Source organism: Rana temporaria, chromosome 10, assembly GCF_905171775.1.
Source record: "Rana temporaria chromosome 10, aRanTem1.1, whole genome shotgun sequence".
In the NCBI taxonomy this organism is placed as follows: Eukaryota; Metazoa; Chordata; class Amphibia; order Anura; family Ranidae; genus Rana; species Rana temporaria.
Genome location: NC_053498.1, coordinates 70,013,123 through 70,036,211, shown reverse-complemented (window position 1 = coordinate 70,036,211; position 23,089 = coordinate 70,013,123). Strand labels below are relative to the sequence as shown.

General features: G+C 44.6%; 1 protein-coding gene across 5 annotated transcripts in view; it reads left to right on the top strand.

Annotated features, from left to right (window-relative positions):
- Positions 1-23,089, top strand: part of ALG9 (ALG9 alpha-1,2-mannosyltransferase) — a 227,939-nt gene that overhangs the window by 173,954 nt on the left and 30,896 nt on the right. For 2 of the 5 annotated variants that reach the window (XM_040325408.1, XM_040325407.1), the window contains exon 14: positions 13,828-13,955. In XM_040325408.1, the coding sequence (XP_040181342.1) occupies positions 13,828-13,955 (128 nt within the window). Of the gene's footprint in view, positions 1-13,827; positions 13,956-17,708; positions 18,158-23,089 lie in introns of those variants that run through there. The other 3 variants (XM_040325404.1, XM_040325405.1, XM_040325406.1) reach the window with 3 other exon arrangements.

The window sequence follows — 23,089 nt, the reverse complement described above, 5'->3', positions numbered from 1 at the left end:
CCCATATCTCGCTCATCCATGTCTTTTTGCACCTTGCTGCCACACACGCTTGACACCATCTGAACCGAACAAGTTTATCTTGGTCTCATCAGACCACAGGACATGGTTCCACTAATCCATGTCCTTAGTCTGCTTGTCTTCAGAAAACTGTGGGCTTTCTTGTGCATCATCTTTAGAAGAGGCTTCCTTCTGGGATGACAGCCATGCAGACCAATTTGATGCAGTGTGCTGCGTATGGTTTAAGCACTGACAGGCTGCCCCCCCCCCCCTCCCCTTCAACCTCTGCAGCAATGCTGGCAGCACTCATATGTCTATTTCCCAAAGGCAACCTCTGCATATTATGAGCATGCACACTCGGCTTCTTTGGTTGACCATGGCAAGGCCTGTTCTGAGTGGAACCTTTTTACTGTTAAACCAATGTATGGTCTTGGCAACCGTGCTGCAGCTCAGTTGCAGGGTCTTTCTCAATCTTCTTATAGCCTATCCCTATGCCATCTTTATGTATAGCAGCAATTATTTTTTTCAGATCCTCAGAGTTTGCCATGAGGTGCCATGTTGAATTTCCAGTGACCAGTATATGAGAGTGAGAGAACACCTGCTCCCCATTCACACCTGAGACCTTGTAACACTAATAGGTCACATGACACCAGGGAGGGGAAAATGGCTAAGTGCGCCCAATTCCGACATTTTCACTTAGGAGTGTACTTGCTTTTGTTGCCAGCAGTTTAGACATTAATGGCTGTGTGTTGAGTTATTTTGAGAGGACAGCAAGTTTACACTGTTTTACTAGCTGTACACTCACTACTTTACATTGTAGCAAAGTGTAATTTCTTCAGTGTTGTCACATGAAAAGATATAATAAAATATTTACAAAAATGTGAGGGGTGTACTCACTTTTGTGAGATGCTATATGTAAACTCCCTCAGCTTGTTAACTGCTTTCCGACCACCCGCCGTCATTTGACGGAGGCAAAATGGCTCCCTTGCGCGAATTAAGGTAGCTGTATGGCGGCCACTATAGGGGAATAGGGGGCATGTGCGCCATGGTACTGAGCAGGCAAGGCATTGCCTGGTGGTCGCGATGTCCGCCGGGCAATCGCTCGTGACAGGGGAGGAGAGACAGATTGTGTGTTCCTAGTATATAGGAACACTGATCAGACTCCTCCCCCAGGCAGTCCCATCCCCCCCACAGTTACAACATCGCCCTCCAGTGACATTTATACAGTAATCATGGCTATTTTTTGCTCTGATTGCTGTATAAATATCAGTGGTCCCCGCCTCAATGTCGCAGTCCCGATAAAAATCGCAGATTGCCGCCATTACTAGTAGAAAAAAGTAAAAAATATTGTGTTTGTTTTTCAAAGTTGTTGCTCTTTTTCTGTTTATAGCACCAAAAATAAAAACCGCAGAGGTGGTCAAATGCCACCAAAAGAACGCACGCTTTTTGTGGGGAAAAATTATTTTGTTAAAGTACAGCATCGCACGACCACACAATTGTCAGTTTAAGCGACGCAGTGCCATATCGCAAAAAATGGCCCGGTCAGGAAGGGGGTCATTTCAGTTTAAAATATAAATAAAAGGGAAAACTTTGTGTGTGTGTGGTTTAACCACTTCAAAACCAGGTAATTTCTGACATTTCCCCACATTCATGTACAAATATAAAAATGTTGCTAGAAAATTACTTGAAACCCCAAAGAAGCTTTTAGGGTAAAGTTTTAATTATTGTATCACATACATTTCTGTAATTGGCTCAGTCTGCTTATTGATATTGGGCATAGAGCACTTTTGGCCAGTCGTGTTCAGATCTGCATGGACAGACACATCTGTGCTGTGTGCTCTGTTGCTTGCTGTTTGGAAATACTGACCTCTGCCAGGACTTGAACCTTAGTTAATGCCAGATGGATGTTTTCAAAACTACAAATAGAGAGCTGACTCATGAGCAAGTGTATAGCACATGCATACCCAATCATAATGTACATAAAATATAGTAGAATGTACTGAGAGTGGCTCATTAGAGATCTCTAAAGTGCAGGTTATGGCTGCCAGCGCCACAAATTTTTAAAGAATTTGCAACTATTCGTTGAAGTCCCTTGTGCTGTTATGGCTGTGTTACATAAGCTTTAAAAAAGCTGAATGTGTAGCAGGATCTAAAGGCAGCTTTCTAAAACCAAGTCTGTGAGGAGTTGTACACTGATGTATAATTGTGATTAGGTTGGCACAATCTTGTATACTGAAAATAGTTTGTCTCTACACATGAGTTTATTTATCAGAAGAGGCTCTGAGATTGTTGTGCATATTTTCTTAAGTTTACGAACAATTTATTATACATTTTCTTAACAAGTTTGTGACTTTTCAGTTGTACAACCTTCAACCGATCAGAGACATGTGTGAAATAGATTTATTGCTCTTTCTACCACTATCGGGAGTATTTTCACTACAATTTGTTAGCAGCATTTGTTACCATTTTGTAGCTGATGGCAACAGTTCTGCCAATGTGGATCAGAGTGTACACTGGCGGTGGTCCCCTCCAGTGACATCAGTGCCTTTTCAGCTTTTGCCTCCTTTCTCGCTAACCACAGAGGGTATTTGACAACATTCTCCACTCTTACCCCATATCAAGTCTTTTTGAGAAAATATCCTTCCAACTTCATTTAACTATATCGTGTTTCCAGATAGAGCCTCTTCAGGAATCCCACTCCCTAGCCTGTATTTCTTCAAGTAGGAAGCACAACAGACAGATCAAGAAGACCAAAAAACAGAAGCACAGGATCCCATTGGAAACGTAAAAAACATTTATTCATTCCATAAATAAAGCACACTTGCAATAAAGCAGCTCTGTGTCAGTGTGAGCAAGCAGAGGGCAGGATGTAATCTCAACCAATGACTGCATGTAACAGCGCCAATTAACGCAAACCCAACACTGGCTCAAGAGGGACCTGCTCGGTATGACAGGTGGTGTATAACTTGTAAAGCTTCGGCCGCAACAGTTCAGCCTCATAGCTGCACTTTGGGGATGACGGGGTGGTAACGCGTTTCGAAGGTGTGCAGCCTTTGTCAAGAATAAGAAGGAACACATTCAAAATGTGTTACCACCCCTCTGTCAGTTGCAAAGTGCAGCCACAAGGCTGAACTGTGGTGTCCGACGCTATACCGGTTATACACCACTTGTAATATTAAGCAGGTACCTCTTGAGCCAGCTTTAGGATCTTTGCTGCTGTACTTACAATGATAAGCTTGTATTAATTTATGTAAAACGTTTAATTCAAAAGTATCAAATCTGTTGCTGTAACTGCTTAAATGAGAAGTCCAGCCTGAGCTTGTTTGGCTAGGCTTCTCCTAAGAGTCACAGGAGTTTTGCAGTTTTCAGCAGAGAACGGTCTGAAGTCTACTCTCTGCTGACGTCACACAGATCAGTCCAGGCACCTCGTCATCCCGACTCTGGGAGTCTGGATCCGTCCGGTGCCTGGACTGATGGCCATCTCAGCCTCTCAGTGAACTGCTCCCCACCCCTCCACAGCTCAGCGATCCAGTGAGCACGTGGAGGAGCAGGAGAGCTGCTGATTGACAGCAGCTCTCTACTCTGGGAGCCGAGAGAACCGAGCCATCAGCGGGGGACAGATGCAGCATCAGTCTGATGCTGCATCCACCTAGGTAAGTATGATTATGGGAAAATAAAATTCCCATAATACTCTTACGTGTAAGCTGGAATTTGGCTTCAGTGTGTTAGTAAATCTAAATATCCTAGTACATTTAATACTCCCCTCGAACAGAAAATGCTGCTGGTCAAAGGTCCACCCATGTGCTCCTTCATCCAGTGTGTAGGCACTATATAATACAGGAAGAGTGTTTTCAGCCACATCACCAGGTGAAAATAGAGGGGTAAAGTAAAAAAAAAATTAATAAAAAAAAAAACACAAAAAAAACAAATGCAGCCACCAAAATCTAAGGACCTGTAAGCTGCATTATATATCATTTTGGGTTTAATACCTCTTTAATTTGGGTTTCAGCAAGGCCGCCCATTCATTTTGAATGAACTGTAAACACACTGCAATGCAGGGTTTACATAACCTTCAAAATTTTTTTTCAATTCTGCACACCCCAACGCAAAAATAGTGTACACCTGTGTCTTGTGGTGTGCTAAAATGCTAATCCATTTGGGTACCATTCATCATTAATGGCACCGTAGTAAGACGCACGTTGCCACAGTGCAAAGATGTGAATGAAGCCAAAGGACCGGTAAAATGCGGCACAGGAAAGGCGCCTTCCGTTTTTGCATTTTCTGCAACACAGGTGAACTCGCTGCCCTTGCAGTCTGCATGTGGGTGCCAATTTTGTTGTTAATAGCACCCCAAACAAATGGTGCAGCACATTATGAAAAATGTGTGCTTTTTCCATGGTCCTGTGCCTTTTACAAACCCATTTAAATCATGGGCTGTTAAAATGCACACGTCCCAGTGTGCACTGGCCCTAAAACTTGATAACGCAGATTGTTTGGATCTTTTACACAGTATTTGCTTTGGACAATATTGCTCAAGTTTTATTGTAACCCTTTATTGTTACTGCTGACATAAAAATACTTTATTACTAACACTTTGCAGCAGAAAAGCACAAGTTAGATGAGTTGGGCCATATATGGCGTCATGTTACTGTAGAGCTGTGGACCAGTCTGGGATCAGGCTTTGTTCCTACTTATTGCGCATGCATAGATCACTTGATAGCTTTGCATTAGGTTGTGGCAGCTGTCTCTACATATTGTGGCATGGCTGCAGTCTCTAGTTGTCTAGTTGTCTAATGTAACTTGGCAGCGGTCTCTTGTAATATGGCAGTCTCTTAGCAGTTTCTTGCAGATGACAGACTTGTCTTTTTCAGAAATCTTTGTACTGCAGGCCAACATCAACAAATATTATTATTTTATCAAGCAGGAGCTGACGTCCAGAGTCTTACTGAAATGAGAATGATAAAGGGAAAATAAGCTTTGATTTTGCTCCCTTTTTTGCCCTTTTGTGTAAATATGTCTGGAAAATATGAGAGAGCAGAAACCACACCTAATTTGTCGCTGCATCTTTTAGTCATTTTAGCAGGTTTATGACACTTTAATCATTATTTCTAATGAATTGGAACCTAATTCGTATTTTATGCTTCCAGCTTAGATTTGATTATAAGCCCCGGTTCACACTATTGCGAAATGTGTGAACCAGCGCGATTCCAGTCCTTGTTCCCGCATCCCCAGATCGGTTTGCAAACTGGCTGAATTCGCATTGCACAGACATCGCATGTGATCCGCACAGCAATGCAGTGCGAATCACATGCGATGTCTGTGTTCGCAATAGTGTGAACCCAGGCTTAAGGTTATATATTTCATTGCATTGTCTGTGCTATCGTTGTCAGAACAATTTTTTTCCCAGAACATTAAAGAGGTCTTGATGTGTCACAATATATAGCAACAGTATAATTTTTCACAAAAAAATATTTTAAAAAATATCTAAATATCTAAAAAATATCTCTTGAGCTCCAGGCAAGTGATTTTTGCTTAGACTGAAAGGATGTCTTCAGTATGCTGTAGGCAGAAAGTGGCATTTTTCTCAGGGCAAGTTCACATCATACGTGTTTCGTGTCACTGGGGCCTAGCCCAATGCAGTCCTAAAGCATAAACATGGCGCATTACCTTGTGTTCTGTATTTTTAGTTCACAACCCTGCACTGGTGTGCACTAAAAAAAAAGGAAAAGTAGGACGTGCATTATTTTTTTCACTACAGCATGTTGCAAACACTACACCCACTGCTGTGAATAAAATGACTGAAATGTCACATGGGGAATATACAGGTGAAACTCGAAAAATTAGAATATCGTGCAAAAGTTAATTTATTTGACTTAAATTAAAAGGTGAAACTAATATATGAGATAGACTCATTACATGCAACGCAAGATACCGTATTTATCGGCGTATACCGCTGACTTTTTCCCCCTTAAAATAAGGGGGAAATCGTGGGTGCGCGATATATATGCCGATGCCCGCTTCCCACGCTCGATTTGAACGCCTCCGCCGACATATACCGAGCGCAGTACACTCGGGTACATTCGGCCAGGCTCGTGGTCACGCTCTGTGACGTTTATGCGCGAGAAGCCGAGCGTGCCCGAGTGTACTGCGCTCGGTATATGTCGGCGGAGGCGTTCAAACTGAGGGCGAGAAGCGGGAATTCGACTCTGAGACCGCGCAGGAGAAGCCGGGAGGACACAACCGAGGCCGCAGACGGACGCCGGACCGGACAAGGCCGCCGATGGACGCCGGGCAAGACACCAAAACTGTAAGTAATAAAATGTTTTTTTTTACAGGAATTTTCGGGTCTACAATTAGGGCTGCGTGCTATACACCGGAGCGCGCAAAGGCCCGATAAATATGGTAGTTAGAGCCGTGATTTGTCATAATTGTGATGATTATGGCTTGCAGCTCATGAAAACCCCAAATCCACAATCTCAGAAAATTAGAATATTACATGCAATCAATAAAACAAGGATTGTACGTAGAACAATATGGGACCTCTGAAAAGTATAAGCATGCATATGTACTCAGTACTTGGTTTGGGCCCCTTTTGCAGCAATTACTGCCTCAATGCGGCGTGGCATGGAAGCTATTAGCCTGTGGCACTGCTGAGGTGTTATGGAAGACCAGGATGCTTCAATAGAGACCTTCAGCTCTTCTGCATTGTTCGGTCTCATCTTTCTCTTGGCAATACCCCATAAATTCTCTATGGGGTTCAGGTCAGGTGAGTTTGCTGGCCACTCAAGCACAGTAATCCCACGGTCATTGAACCAGGTTTTGGTGCTTTTGGCAGTGTGGGCAGGTGCCAAGTCCTGCTGGAAAATTAAGTCAGCATCCTCATAGAGCTCATCTGCAGAAGGAAGCATGAAGTGCTCCAAAATCTCCTGGAAGATGGCTGCGTTGACCCTGGACTTAATGAAGCACAGTGGACCAACACCAGCAGATGACATGGCTCCCCAAATCAACAGACTGTGGAAACTTCACCCTGGACTTCAAGCATCTTGCAGTGTGCCTCTCCATTCTTCCCCCATACTCTGGCTCCTTTGTTTCCAAATGAGATGCAAAATTTGCTCTCATCAGAAAAGAGGACTTTGGACCACTGAGCAACAGACCATCTGTGTGGTGGCTCTTGATGCACTGACTCCAGCCTCAGTCCACTCCTTGTGAAAATCCCCAACACTTTTGAATGGCCTTTTTCCTGACAATTCTCTCCAGGCTGCGGTCATTCTCGCTGCTTATGCACCTTTTTCTTCCACACTTTTCCCTTCCACATAACTTTCTATTAATGTGCTTTGATGCAGAACTTTGGGAACATCAAACTTCTTTTGCAATTACCTTTTGAGGTTTTCCTCCTCATGGACGGTGTCTATGATGTTTTTTTGCACAACTGTCAGGTCTGCAGTCTTTCCCATGATTGCGATTCCTACTGAACCAGACTGAGAGACCATTTAAAGGATCAGGAACCCTTTGCATGTGTCATGGCTTAATTAGCTGATTAGAGTGGGACACTAGAATAATATTACACCTTTTTTACAATATTCTAATTTTCTGAGATTGTGGATTTGGGGTTTTCATGAGCTGTAAGCCATAATCATCACAATTATGACAAATCACTTTCTTGAACTATCTTGCTTTGCATTTAATGAGTCTATCTCATATATTAGTTTCACCTTTTTAAGTTGCATTGGTGAAATAAATGAACTTTTGCATGATATTCAAATTTTTCGAGTTTCTCCTGTAGTAGACGATTGTAAAAAACACACACACACACACACACGAGGGCACAAACACCTAGTGCATTACCGAAGGTTTATTGTATAAAAGACATACAGCCAAATGAATACTCACAAAGGTAAAATATGTACAAGCATTGTAGAACGCCAAATCACAATCCAGTGCGGGAATAGCGTGGCAAACACACCATGACGCCGCTCATGCAAGCTGATGTGTTCCGGGGACACTCCCTTTTATTCAGAGCTAAACCCCCAGCAAAGCTATTGCCATATAAATGCACACTACAACTGGTGGCACCCACAGGATGGGGCGATTACTTTGTGTTAGACAGGATCAGAGGGGAACAACTATACCAAAAACAAGAGGAGAAAATATCCATCCAGATCTCCTATTTGGTGCGCGAAAACTACCAATCAAAAAGTTTGCATGATATAGGGGGAAAAAAGCACATAAATATGTTTATTTTGGCGGCCCCTGTATTGGTTATGACATGGACCTCTACATATACAGTATATGTATTTTTTATATATTTCTAATTCTTTTTTGGAATATGTTTTTTTTTTTTTCCCTTTTTATATTATGCAAACTTTTTGTCTGCAGTGCTGTTGGAGAGTCTCCCTGTTCAGTAAGACCATTGTCACTCCAACAGTAACTAAGTGCAAATCTCTCTAATGGAATCCAAGCTGTTAAACACCTAACTGTGGTTCTAAACCTTTTTAAAGTGTTTCTAAACCCACAACAGTAAAATCGGTCTGTATATGCAGTAAAGCATGCAGGGGTTAATCCTCTGTATTGTGTAAAAAGGTTGTTTGATCCTGGCTTATGTGATACTCCTTTTCTTTTACTGTCCCCAGTCCATCTCCTGATAGCACAGAGCCCTAGGAGGTGCTCTGCACATGCTCAGTTTGGTGTGTATTGCTAGAGAGTTTTTTTTTTTGAGGGTGCATGTGATCAGCACAGGGTCAATCAGCACTGTCTAGACCAGGGGTGGGCAATTATTTTTTCGATGGGGCCCCATGAGAAACTAAAAATATTTTGGAGGGCCGGGCCAAAAGGCTAAACTCAATACTGTATAAAATCAATTGTATTTCTTTATAAAAAGCAGTAAATATCATTGTTGGACAACTGGTACGAGTACTTGTTGTAGACATGGCACAGGAGGGGGACAGAGGCTGGGGACATGGCACAGGAGGGGGACAGAGGCTGGGGACATGGCACAGGAGGGGGACAGAGGCTGGGGACATGACACAGGAGGGGGACAGAGGCTGGGGACATGACACAGGAGGGGGACAGAGGCTGGGGACATGACACAGGAGGGGGAGAGAGGCTGGGGACATGACACAGGAGGGGGAGAGAGGCTGGGGACATGACACAGGAGGGGGACAGACGCTGGGGACATGACACAGGAGGGGGACAGACGCTGGGGACATGACACAGGAGGGGGACAGACGCTGAGGACATGACACAGGAGGGGGACAGACGCTGGGGACATGACACAGGAGGGGGACAGACGCTGGGGACATGACACAGGAGGGGGACAGACGCTGGGGACATGACACAGGAGGGAGACAGAGGCTGGGGACAGGCAGCCACTGTTTAATCAATAACAATTGATTAAACAGTGGCTGCGTGTGATGGCACAGTGGCTGCGTGTGATGGCACAGTGGTTGCGTTTGATGGGCACAGTGGCAACAATTGATGGCACAGTGACTGCGTGTGTTGGCACAGTGGCTGCATGTGATGGCACTGTGGCTGCGTTTGATGGGCACAGTGGCTGCGTGTGATTGGCACAGTGGCTGCGTTTGATGGGCAGAGTGGCTGCGTGTTATTGGCACAGTGGCTGCGTGTTATTGGCACAGTGGCTGCGTTTGATGGGCACAGTGGCTGCGTTTGATGGGCACAGTGGCTGCATTTGATGGGCACAGTGGCTGCGTGTGATTGGCACAGTGGCAGCGTGTGATTGGCACAGTGGCTGCGTTTGGGAACAGTGGCGACAATTGATTGCACAGTGGCTGCGTGTGATTGGCACAGTGGCTGCGTTTGATGGGCACAGTGGCTGCGTTTGATGGGCACAGTGGCTGCGAGTGATGGGCACAGTTGCTGCGTGTGATTGGCACAGTGGCTGCGTGTGATTGGCACAGTGGCTGCGTGTGATTGGCACAGTGGCTGCGTTTGGGAACAGTGGCGACAATTGATTGCACAGTGGCTGCGTGTGATTGGCACAGTAGCTGCGTTTGATGGGCACAGTGGCTGCGTGTGATTGGCACAGTGGCTGCGTGTGATTGGCACAGTGGCTGCGTGTGATTGGCACAGTGGCTGCGTGTGATGGGCACAGTGGCTGCGTGTGATGGGCACAGTGGCTGCGTGTGATTGGCACAGTGGCTGCGTTTGATGGGCAGAGTGGCTGCGTGTTATTGGCACAGTGGCTGCGTTTGATGGGCAGAGTGGCTGCGTGTTATTGGCACAGTGGCTGCGTTTGATGGGCATAGTGGCTGCATTTGATGGGCACAGTGGCTGCGTGTGATTGGCACAGTGGCTGCGTTTGGGAACAGTGGCGACAATTGATTGCACAGTGGCTGCGTGTGATTGGCACAGTGGCTGCGTTTGATGGGCACAGTGGCTGCGTGTGATTGGCACAGTGGCTGCGTTTGATGGGCACAGTGGCTGCGTGTGATTGGCACAGTGGCTGCGTGTGATTGGCACAGTGGCTGCGTGTGATTGGCACAGTGGCTGCGTTTGGGAACAGTGGCGACAATTGATTGCACAGTGGCTGCGTGTGATTGGCACAGTGGCTGCGTTTGATGGGCACAGTGGCTGCGTGTGATTGGCACAGTGGCTGCGTGTGATTGGCACAGTGGCTGCGTGTGATTGGCACAGTGACTGCGTGTGATTGGCACAGTGGCTGCGTTTGGGAACAGTGGCAACAATTGATTGCACAGTGGCTGCATGTGATTGGCACAGTGGCTGCGTTTGATTGGCACAGTGGCTGCGTTTGATTGGCACAGTGGCTGCGTGTGATTGGCACAGTGGCTGCGTTTGGGAACAGTGGCAACAATTGATTGCACAGTGGCTGCATGTGATTGGCACAGTGGCTGCGTTTGATTGGCACAGTGGCTGCGTGTGATTGGCACAGTGGCTGCGTGTGATTGGCACAGTGGCTGCGTGTGATTGGCACAGTGGCTGCGTGTGATTGGCACAGTGGCTGCGTGTGATTGGCACAGTGGCTGCGTGTGATTGGCACAGTGGCTGCGTGTGATTGGCACAGTGGCTGCGTGTGATTGGCACAGTGGCTGCGTGTGATTGGCACAGTGGCTGCGTTTGGGAACAGTGGCGACAATTGATTGCACAGTGGCTGCGTGTGATTGGCACAGTGGCTGCGTGTGATTGGCACAGTGGCTGCGTGTGATTGGCACAGTGGCTGCGTGTGATTGGCACAGTGGCTGCGTGTGATTGGCACAGTGGCTGCGTGTGATTGGCACAGTGGCTGCGTGTGATTGGCACAGTGGCTGCGTGTGATTGGCACAGTGGCTGCGTGTGATTGGGAACAGTGGCTGCGTGTGATTGGCACAGTGGCTGCGTGTGATTGGCACAGTGGCTGCGTGTGATTGGCACAGTGGCTGCGTGTGATTGGCACAGTGGCTGCGTGTGATTGGCACAGTGGCTGCGTGTGATTGGCACAGTGGCTGCGTGTGATGGGCACAGTGGCGACAATTTATGGTGGCACAGTGGCTGCGTGTGTTGGCACAAGTGGCTGCATGTGTTAGCACAGTGGCTGCGTGTGATGGGCACAGTGGCGACAATTGATGGCACAGTGGCTGCGATTAATGTTAATTCACGCCGCTGAAATGAACCGGCACAACCAACTGAATAGGGGGGGGGAGCGACGAGCACACAGTGACAGGAGGAAAGGGAGCCAGGAGCGCACTCGGCAGCCAGGCAGTCGGCACACAATGTGTAAAGTGCCGCTGCCCGTGGCCCCGCGCTGTGACAGTGAGTGACACACTGGCTGGTTGCGCCCCCCTCCTGCACTAAATGGTAGCGCCCGGCCCTGCCTACTGTTATCACCGCGGCGGGGAACATTACAGACAGCGTTCGTTTGAACAGCTGTTTTCCCCGCCACTCATAGACACTCCCCCTTGAACGGATCTGTCCAATCGCGAGCAAGGGGGAGTGTCTATGTGACTCCCCCTTGCTCGCGATTGGACAGATCCGTCCAAGGGGGAGTGTCTATGCGCGGCGGGGAAAACAGCTGTTCAAACGAACGCTGTCTGTAATGTTCCCCGCCGCGGTGATTGACGTGGCAGCGGCGGCGGCTGCGATTTCGGCGGCGGGGGGGGGGCCGGATTAAAAGGTCCGCCGGGCCGTATACGGCCCGCGGGCCGTAGTTTGCCCAGGTCTGGTCTAGACAGAGGGATCATGCAGCCTCATAGGACAGTCCGAGGAGAATGTAGGAGGAGAACTCCTACAAGATTTAACCAGTGCTTGGCCAAGCAGTGATTGAAGTCACAAGATTACTCTAAGGCTGCTTTCACACTGAGGCGTGCAGCCGCGGTGACTGTATAGCCGCGCTATCTGTAGCGCGGCTATACCGTCGTATTTACCGCGATATTCGGGCGCTAGCGGTGAGGTTTTAACCCCCGCTAGCGGCCGAAAAAGGGTTAATACCGCGCTTTCCCATTGATTTCAATGGGAAGGCGCGGTATAGGAGCGGTGAACACACCGCTCCTATACCGCGGTAAAGATGCGGCTAGCAGAACTTTTGGTGCGCTCCTGCTAGCGCACCGCTTCAATGTGAAAGCCTTCGGGCTTTCACATTGAACACTACAGGGCATGATTTTTCATGCGGTATAGCAGCGCTATTTTTAGCGCCGTACCGCATGAAAAACGCCCCAGTGTGCAAGGGGCCTAACTGCTGATGAGAAAAGGTATTTTGCCGTTTATATTTACTAAAATAATTGCATTTCCATGTTCTGTGTACTGTGGAAAAACAGATATAGTGAATGCAGGGTCCTGGGTTTAGTAACACTTTAATTCTAAACTAGACTCAAAAACCTCTGGCTGGGCATACACTTCATCTTCATCTGACAGTGTTCACCCAAAACTTAAAGCCTGGTACACACAGGTAGTTTTTTGTTTTTCATTCAACCAATGGGGCTGGAAGAAAAAAAAACTGATGATATACCAACCCGGCTGATTTTTCAGCATGCCCGTTCGACAGAAGCCAGACAGAATGGCTGAATGTTGGACAGTTGGATTGGCTGAATGTTGGATTGATACTAAAAAGGTGACCACTGCCCACACCTATAGCTGACCATTGCAGTAAGCAGCATTGGAGGGCACATAAGATATAAACAGAGCCTTGCCAAGGCACCCTGGTATATGTAGTACCTACATATGGATGGATAGGTGGGGGCAGTGGTCACAACTTTTTTTTATTTTTATCGCTGTGTATTGATCAGGCAACCGACAGCCATTGAGCTATATGCTGGGTGCTCAGTGTGCTCCTGTACCTTTTTAAGAAGGCGTAGGGCTCCCCTGCAGTCCATCTGCCCTCCCTCTATCAGAATGCATGTGCCTCCCCTGTGAGGTCACTCATTAGCTAGTGATGGGACCACAGATACCAGGGTGCCTTGGCGAGGTTCTGTAGCTTACGCATGTATTTGTAAGTGTGTGCAGACTAAACCCCTGTTTTTAATGCATACTGTTAGACAGGTTGATTCGGTTGTCTGTGGGCTGGTCAGTAAGTAAACTTGTTTTTTTTTCCTTGGATTTATCCTTGGCCCTGTTTATATGAATGTTGGATTGGCTGAATGTTGGACAGTTTCCGTTGAACCTACTGAAGTTCGGCCTGTGTGCATCAGCCTTAGGAATGTATTGTGTGTGCCATTACAACAAAATACACAACAATATTGTTGGTGAATTGTGTCAGCACAGGAGTTAACTTTTTGTTTTCACATATTCCGTACAAACTGTATGAACATAGAATTGTCAGTTTTAACAAGAATGAATTTAATGTAACCTAATTTTTTTTCCCCCACATTAAATTTCTTATAGGTTGATATAAGTAAGTGTCATTATTTGGTTGATCTGGACACAACCAGGGAAACGGCACGAGAGCCTCGTTATTCTTCAAAGGAGGAGTGGGTAGCCATAGCTTACAAACCTTTCCTGGATACCTCAAGGTAAGGTTTTTTTTTTTTGGATACTTTGGGGAAAAGTGAAAACTTTTGTCAGATTTATTGTTCCTGTTGCAGAGATTTATCTCTCAGATTTTAAATGTTTCTGTCTTTATATGGGGTTTCTCTTCCTGTTCTTATTTCCTGTTCAGGTCAATCCTGTCACCTGGACAGTAATTGAGGGAAGCTCTTAAACGCACTAGAGCTGCATGATTAATCGTTAAGAATTGTAACAAGCAGCTGCATACCCCAGGGGGCACGCATCACGTCGATCGTTCTTGCGGCGTGTCAGTCTGACACACCGCAACTCCAATCTAGGTAAAGAGTCTCTGACAGGTACTCTTTACCACGTGATTAGCCATGTCCGATCACAATGTAAACAAGAAGAGCCATTTATCGTCTTTTCCTGACACGAGTAGAGGAGAGCCAATCGGCTGCTCCTCTGACGGGGGGAGTCTGTGATGATTGATTATCAGCACAGCCCCCCCGAGGATGCCCACACTAGACCACCAGGGATGCCACCGGGACCAACAGGAATGCCCATCATTGGTCACCACCAGGTATGCCACTTATGGCCACCAGGGATGCAAATCAGTGCCCACAATGCCTGCCAATCAGTGGCAAAAAAAATGCCTGTCAATCAGTGATGCCCAGCAGTGCCGCCTATCGGTGCCCATCCATGCCGTCTATCAGTGCCAATTAGTGCCACCTATGTGTGCCCATTAGGGCTGCATATTGGTGCCCATCAGTGCCACCTCATTGGTGCCCATCAGTGCCACCTTATCAGTGCCCGTCAGTGCAGCCCCATTAGTGCCCACCAGTGAAGGAGAAAACGTACTTATTTACAAAGTTTTGTAACAGAAACCCCAAAAAATATTTTAAAGTGCTGTAGAGAAGTTACAAGTACGGTTTGCCCTATAAATGAGGATGAAAAGTTGCTGCCTCCATGCATTCACTCCAGTAAGTTTTTTAATGGCTCTACATTAGATAATAGCGGAAGCTGCAGAAATTGATTCAGATGGTACGGCTCACTGCTCCTGACAGAGGAAAATTTGTTATCATAAAGGGCACCTTAGCTTATGTATGCTCTCATAAAGTGTAGTGGCAGCAGCTAAAAGTTCTCCTGCCTCCATGTCTGTGCACATTTCCCTAAGGAGAATAATAAAAGCCAAACTGTCCCATCATTTTTTTATTTCTGTGCACTTGCGTCAATGCTCTCCCCTCAGGTGTAGAGGACAGTGTTCTGATTCCTGAGGTTATGGCATTACCATTCGTTACATATATAGACCCAACACGCAGACAGCTCCACATTCCTCTCTGCAGATCAGACAAGCATTTTGCTTTCTGGTCCCAAGTGGCCCAGAAAAAAAAAGAAAAGAGCTTTGCTCAGCATGGCTTTCATTGTCCTCCTGCTATTTGTCAGAGTAAGGCACAGCACTGACGTAAAAAGCCTACGTCTCCACTTAAGTTAGACTACAAGACAGACAGCTCCTCTGCTGCATGGATTTCATACGTTTCTCTGCTTCAGCACACATCCCTGCATGCAGATCTTACTGCGTGGATTAACTCGTTCTCTCTGCTCAAGTGTAGCTATGGGCACATTTTTAACAGTGTGTGAGGCAGTGATTTATTTAAGGCACACAACAATTTATTTTAAACATATTTGTTTAGCATGTAACTCATTACTTAATTTTTTAACTATTAAATGTATTTATACTGTGCTGCAATTATACCCAGTGCCTTTCACATGTTGTACGTTCACTTCAATCCCTGCCCTTATGGAGCTTACAATCTGAGGTCTCTATCTTGCATGCATACGTACACATAAATTAACCAATATGGACAAGAGACAATTTTTGTCTTTTTCACCCTTTCTGAATGGTATATGCCTGAATGATTGGATCCTTAAAGAATGCTTAAACCTGCCTAGAAGTTAAGTGGACATGCGCTGAAGACCATAGGTGGGAGAGTGCCCAAAAGGGGTACAGTGAAGGTTTATCAGAAGGATTGCACACTAAAGGGTTCTTTACTAAACTTGCCACAACAGGGCCTACATTTTGTCCTATTCCTGCTAAATCGGCCTAAATTCATGCCATAGGTGGCCCTGCTGGCACAACTTGGCTCAACAAATAGTATTAAAAAAAAGTTAAGGAGCGGGGAAGAAAATTGTTGCCCAATCAGTGACTATCCAATCAGTTGTAGTCCCTGTTCAGATATCAAGCAGCCGCAGCTGTCATGCTGCTTAAATAAAATAACCAAACGTTAGGCCCCTTTCACACTAGGCGGACTCCGTCTCAGCGGAGTCTACCAGCTCAGCGGGAGAGCTCTCCGCTGAGCCGGCGGATGACAAGTCCCTCTCTGCTCACTGAGTGCAGCGCCCCTGTCTCCTATGGGGAGAACTGATGAAAACGGAAAGCATGTCCGTTTTCATCAGATCTTACCCGATCTGATCTGCCATGGATGGATGGCGACGTATCACCATCCATCTGATTTTATTGGGTTGGATGTCAGCGGACATGTCTCTGCTGACATCTGACGCTCCGTAGAGAAGTATGGAGCGGCCATTCAGGTCCGCTGACAAATATGACAGGCGGACCTGAACGGTCCGACCGTGTGAAAGGGACTATTAGTCCCTGCTTCTTGTAGATCCTAATTGCAGCTTCCTGGGAGTTGTTCAGCCTACTTAACAATAAAGACTAGGCAGCACATGCACTAGAATTGACAAATCATTCCACAGAAAGGCCACCCACTATTTGGAACCCATAGTAGATGGCATTTCCAGAGAAATTAATGGGAATACTACAGTGCATGCACAGCCTGGCTGGAGATTTTGGACCCTTCCACACAAAGGGTCTGATCAGGTCCGTCTGGCAGTTTTTCAGGCGAATTTGATCTTGCGGTCCATTCAGTCCTATGGACCGACAGGTGTAAACTGACTTGTGTCTGTTTTTCGCTCACCTACCTCTGATTCGGTCTGCTAAAAAAAATGTAAGGGCATCTACCCATCTAGACCACGTGTAAAACGCATTGCGAAGAGTAACTGTAAAGCCTCGTACACACGATCAGACTTCCATCTGACTTTTCCGTGGATTTTAGTCCGAATGGGTGTTGGCCGTGAACTTGTTTTGCATACAGACGGCAGAACATTTTCAGCCAACTTTCATCAAATCACATGGCTTTTCAGCTCTTTACCACCACCCTTTTGGCAACTTCTGCTATTGTTGGCTGATCTTTAGCATTGGTTCTGAGCTTTCGTGTTTGTACTTTGGACTTTAGTCCAATGGACTTGTGTACAAACGATAGGACTATTCTCCATCGGACATTTGTTGCCGGAAGTTTGAGAATATGCACAGCGAACATTTGTCTGTTAAAGAACAATTTTCCAATGGAGCATACACATGGTCGGATTGTATGGGCCTTAAGGCAGATAGCGGTTCCATACTTCTAAAAAGGGCCTGCATTTTGAGAGTCAGAATGCTTTTTGCTTATCCATTGACTACGCTGGACAACCAACTGAGAAAAAAAAATTCTCAAAACTATGATATCTGTACTTCTGACCTACCTTCTAGATCCATGACCAGCTTTAGCCCTTTGTCCCATATGCTTTCATTCGTTTTCTGATCCACGATTGTTTGTAGCTGTTGATCTAAATAGGCACATGCATATACCAATTTTAATGGTATTAACAGATGTTCATGGAAAAATTCAGTGTTTCATTCCCTCACAGTAATTGTTGTGTGCACACTGTTTTCTGTGCAGACGGATAGAAGAACTAGGCAGCAAGTGCAGTGTTCACAGCAGGGCATGCGATGTGCAACGTAATGTGCAGATATGTATTCCTTATCGGCAACTGCAGGTCGAGCAATCAGGAAGACAAAGTCAGGGAGGTTGCCAAGGTAACGAAGTGATTAGAATTCCTGCCGTTCACCTTCACAGTGGGAACTGTCAGGGCTCAGGGCTCCCTAATAGGATCAAGTTGAAGAAGACGCTGGTCTGGTCAAAACACAAACCAGCAGATATTAGTACTTGAAAATAGGATTAGCGCACACTGTGGCACCCTGCATTGATTGCAGCTAATGAACTCTTTTGTAGCTTTGCCAATACCATGTTCTTTGTAAGCTCTCTGATAAGACAGACAGTGTGATATACTTTGGATTGTATTTAATAATTTCAAGATATTATAAAATTGGATTTTTGTTTGTTTTTGGTGGTCGTCCAAAATTTCTGTCTGCAAATTTTTTTTTTTTACTATTTAAATAAAAACATTTCTAATTTTACTGCTACGTAGCATTACCATTGGGGGGGGAGGTGTGAGGAAGTCAGTAGGGTTTAATTGTCCTTCTTGCTGAGATGGCAAGCAGTGCCAATACTAGGTCCTTTAGCAACTAAGGTAAAAAGGCCAGATTTTGTGCACCCTCCCCCCAGGAGCTGTGGTCCCACCCTTTTAGTATCCCCTTTCCTTCTGCTGAAACATCCACTGACAATCCCTTAGTCCTGCATACAAAATCAAATTATTTGGAGCTCTCTGTAGGTTTGCCTCCAGTGTAGGAGTGCAAATATGTTGGAATCTGCTCAGCAAGCAATAAAAGAATGTAAATGACAAGTGGACGGTTCAGCAGATGTTTGTGTCTGTCCTGGTTTTGGACAATGGTTGTGGTTTACTAGCCAGCCCACATCCCTTGCCTCAGCTTTGGGCTAAAGCAGTAGACGATGCTTGAAAATAATGATCCTCTAGATAGGAGAAATTTGAATATGTGGCAGTAAGGCTGGCCATAGCCTGATATTTTGGAAGTGATGGGTCCACTTCAAACAAAGCTTGATACACTCAAGTAACCAAACATATGCATGTGTTTTCTGTCATTTTACTTCATTGGAGAAACTTGGAAATGTCTTGACGTATGTTATTTGACTCAGAGATAATAGGTGCAGCCCAGGCCCCGATGGCTTTACGCCAAAATTTTATAAACATTTTTCTTCTCTTATTACTCCCTTTCTAACCAGAGTATTTAATTCTATAGCAAATGGATCTACTTTTCCGAAACAAACGCTGGAAGCTCATATTTCACTTATCCCGAAACCAGATAAAGACCTTTCGTTGTGCGCAAATTTCAGACCTATATCTTTAATTGGGGTAGATGTAAAAATATTTTCAAAAATTTTAGCAGGCCGTCTACAACCACTATTGCCTCAACTAATCCATTTAGATCAGGTGGGCTTTGTCAGTGGTCGAGAGGCGAGGGACAACACGCTTAAAACCCTCCTGCTGATGGACTATGCCCGTGTTCAGGAGATTCCTCTATGTCTGTTAACAATTGATGCCGAAAAGGCGTTTGACCGGGTTAGTTGGAAGTTTTTACGAGCTGCCCTCCTACAGATTGGCATGGGTCCTTGTATGATGGCAAGGATTATGTCTCTTTATCATTTGCCCTCGGCTAGAGTTAGGGTGAATGGATCGTTGTCCTCAGCTTTTCAGATCTCTAATGGAACACGTCAGGGATGTCCTCTTTCTCCATTATTGTATGTTATCATAATGGAGCACCTTGCAAATGCATTGAGACAAAATGAAAACATAACGGGCATCCAAGTAGGTCCCTTATATGAAAAATTGGCCCTATTTGCAGATGATTTATTATTGTTTGTAACAAATCCACATACCTCTATTCCTGCTATACTTTTAGAATTCCAGAGATTTAGCGAAGTTAGTAATTTTAAAGTTAATTATAACAAATCAGAACTTCTCAATATATCTGTCCCGCAAACCAAAATGAAGCGAATATCGGAGGACTTTCCATTTAAGACGTGTATGGAGTCGATTCGATACTTAGGGATTAGTATCCCAGCGTCAGCAGCACAACTATACTCCCTAAATTTTCTCCCAATGCTCAATAAAATTCAAACGACTTTGACATCATACACACTTAAACGTCTCTCGTGGTTTGGTAGAATTAATACCCTTAAGATGGACATACTCCCCCGTCTTCTATACTTGTTTCAAACAATCCCAATCCATCTTCCGGCAGCGTTTTTTCGTAAGATTCACCGACTATTTTCTAGGTTTATTTGGAATTCAGCCCAGTCAAGAATTAGTTTTGAGACACTGTCTTTACCAAAAAACAAAGGTGGAGTGGGGGTACCAGACGTTTCGATTTATCATAAAGCGACCATACTAGCACGTATCATTGACTGGTTTCACCACTCCACCTCGAAGCAATGGGTTCAATTGGAGGGACATATGAATCCTATAGATTTATGTGCCCTCCCATGGACCTCGTCTATATTACGAAAAGGCCTTTCAATACCAGTAGACCTTACTAGGCAAACACTGTATATATGGGACCGATTGATACCCATATATAAAATATCAAAACAAATGAGCCCCATGACCCCTTTTTTTGGAACACCGGATTTTATACCAGCTCTACACTCAATCACGTTTGGGCCCTGGTATAAACAAGAACATAGGAGAATTGTTCAAGTACTTCAGACAGATTCATTATCAATGGTAGATTTCCCATTGACTAAGACCTCTCAAAACTCTACACAGTGGTTACAGAGACATCATGCCTTATGCTATATACGATCAATTCCATCGAAACAAGATTTTTATGCCGAACCAACAGCATTTGAATCTTTGTTGCTACAAAAAGAACCACTAGCGCACCCAATTTCTATAATTTATTCTATCCTTTTGCTTTCAATCCATCCAGATCTCCCCCCGTTTACACGGAAGTGGGAGAAAGAACTCCAAGAGAATATAGCTTTATCAGACTGGCAAAAAAGTTTTACTATGACTCATAAAACCTTAATAGACACAAGATCACAAGAAAAGGCATATAAGCTAGTGAGTAGATGGTAATGGTGCCCTTCTATAATGCATCAAATTAATCAAGATATACCTGACATCTGTTGGCGTTGTCAGGAGGCAAAAGGTAGCATGCTACATGTTTGGTGGGAATGCCCACCGGTGAAAACGTTTTGGAAACAAATTTTCGATTTATATGGAAAATTGGAGGGTACAGTAATCTGCGCATCACCCAAAGTGGCCCTCCTAAATATGACCCCAGGTTCTTTAAAAAAGGCAAGAGAAGAGGTGCTTGGACACTTTATTTCAGCAGCTAAAGTAGTTATTCCACGATATTGGAAGACAAGGTTAGTGCCTTCCCTGGGGGAATGGGTGAAGGAATTGGAACGCTCTAGGGACTTGGAAAGCTTATTGGCCAGGGAAACGGGAAGGGAAGAGCAGTTCTTCCATACATGGACCGCATGGTCTGAATTTCGAAAGTCCAATGAATTCCTAAACTGGGTTAAAGGGAACCATATAGACGAGTAGCCAAGCTGGGGGGATTATTACTAGAGGACTCTATTATGCTTTTTGTTTTTTGTTTTTTTGTTTTTTCCTTTTTTCTCTTCTTTTTTTTTATGTATGTTTGTTAGACGTTTATACTAAGATAATTTGTATCACATATTTATATGTTTGGATGCTATGACCATAATAGTAATATATGTATACTTGGGAACTACCAAAATTTAATAAAATTCAGATTGAAAACAGAGATAATAGGTGCAGCAGGTCCTATTAGAACAGTAGCCTGGACTAGTTGGGGTAGATTTATCCCACCATGCTATTCTCACAGTCGTCCTTGCATATAGTCAGCCTCAGGGCCGCCATCAGGGGCCCCTTGGGGCCCCTTACACAGCTTCAGGCATGGGCCCCCTGGAGCAGAGAACCGGGGGGGGGGGTGCCGCCTGAAATTGAGCAGGGGGGGGCTGCCGCGAATTGAGAAGCGGGGGGGCCCTTTACAAAAAAAAGAAATAAAGAAAAATATATATAAAAAATATGGGGACCTCTGGGCCCTTTAATAAAAAGAAATACAATATATATATATATAATATATATATATATATATATGTATATAAAAAGGGGGGTTGCCATCTAAGAACCTCTGGGCCCTATATATATATATATATATATATATATATATATATATATATATATATATATATATATATATATATATATATATATATATATATATATAATTAGTGCTGTCATGCGATTAAAATTTCTAATCGCGATTAATCGCATTAATGTCATAGTTAACTCAAGATTAATCGCGCGATTAAGGAGGTTCACCCTTTAAAACATTTTTTTTTTGTTTTCTTATTTTTTTTTATAATATTAAATTGTGTTTTTTTATTTTTTTACATTTTGATCACTTTTATTGCTGTCACAAGGAATGTAAACATCCCTTGTGACAGCAATAGGTGGTGACAGGTACTCTTTATGGAGGGATCGGGGTCGAAAAGACCTCCGAGCCCTCCTTTGCACTTCAAAGTATTCAGATCGCCGAAAACGGCGATTCTGAATACTGTGTACTTTTTTAAATCCGGCGCCATTGGCAGCCGAGAAACCCGGAAGTGACGTCATGACGCCGCTTCCGTGGTTTCAATGCAGAGACTGAATCAAAGCCGTTTACGGCTTAGTGTCAGTCTCCGCCTGGACACAGAAGGCGCCGGATGGAGGATCGGGTCTCCCGGTGGGACGGGAGGCCCGGTCAGAGCGGCGAAAGGCGGCGGGAGGGGGGGGGATGTCCCCTCCCGCTCCTCCGGCATAACAACCGAGCGGCTTTTAGCCGCATCGGTTGTTATGTTTGGATAGCCGATCGCCCGCTCTAAACAACGGTACCGGGATGATGCCTGCGGCTGCAGGCATCATCCCGGTATAACCCCCGAACGCCGCCTCGTTAATCGAGCGATAAAAATAACGCGTTTAACTGACAGCACTAATATATATATATATATATATATATATATATATATATATATATATATATATATATATATATATATATATATATATATATATATATATATATATATATATATATATATATACACACACACAAATTATTATGTCTTATAAAAAGAAATTACAAAAAAAGGGGGGGTTGCCATCCGGGACCTCTGGGCCCTTTAATAAAAAATAAATAAAAACAAATATATAAAAAAAATATAAACAAAAATAAACATAAAAAAGGGGGGTTTGCCACATGGGGACCTCTGAGCCCTTTCATAAAAATATATATATATATATATATATATATATATATATATATATATATAAGAACTAAACAAAAAAA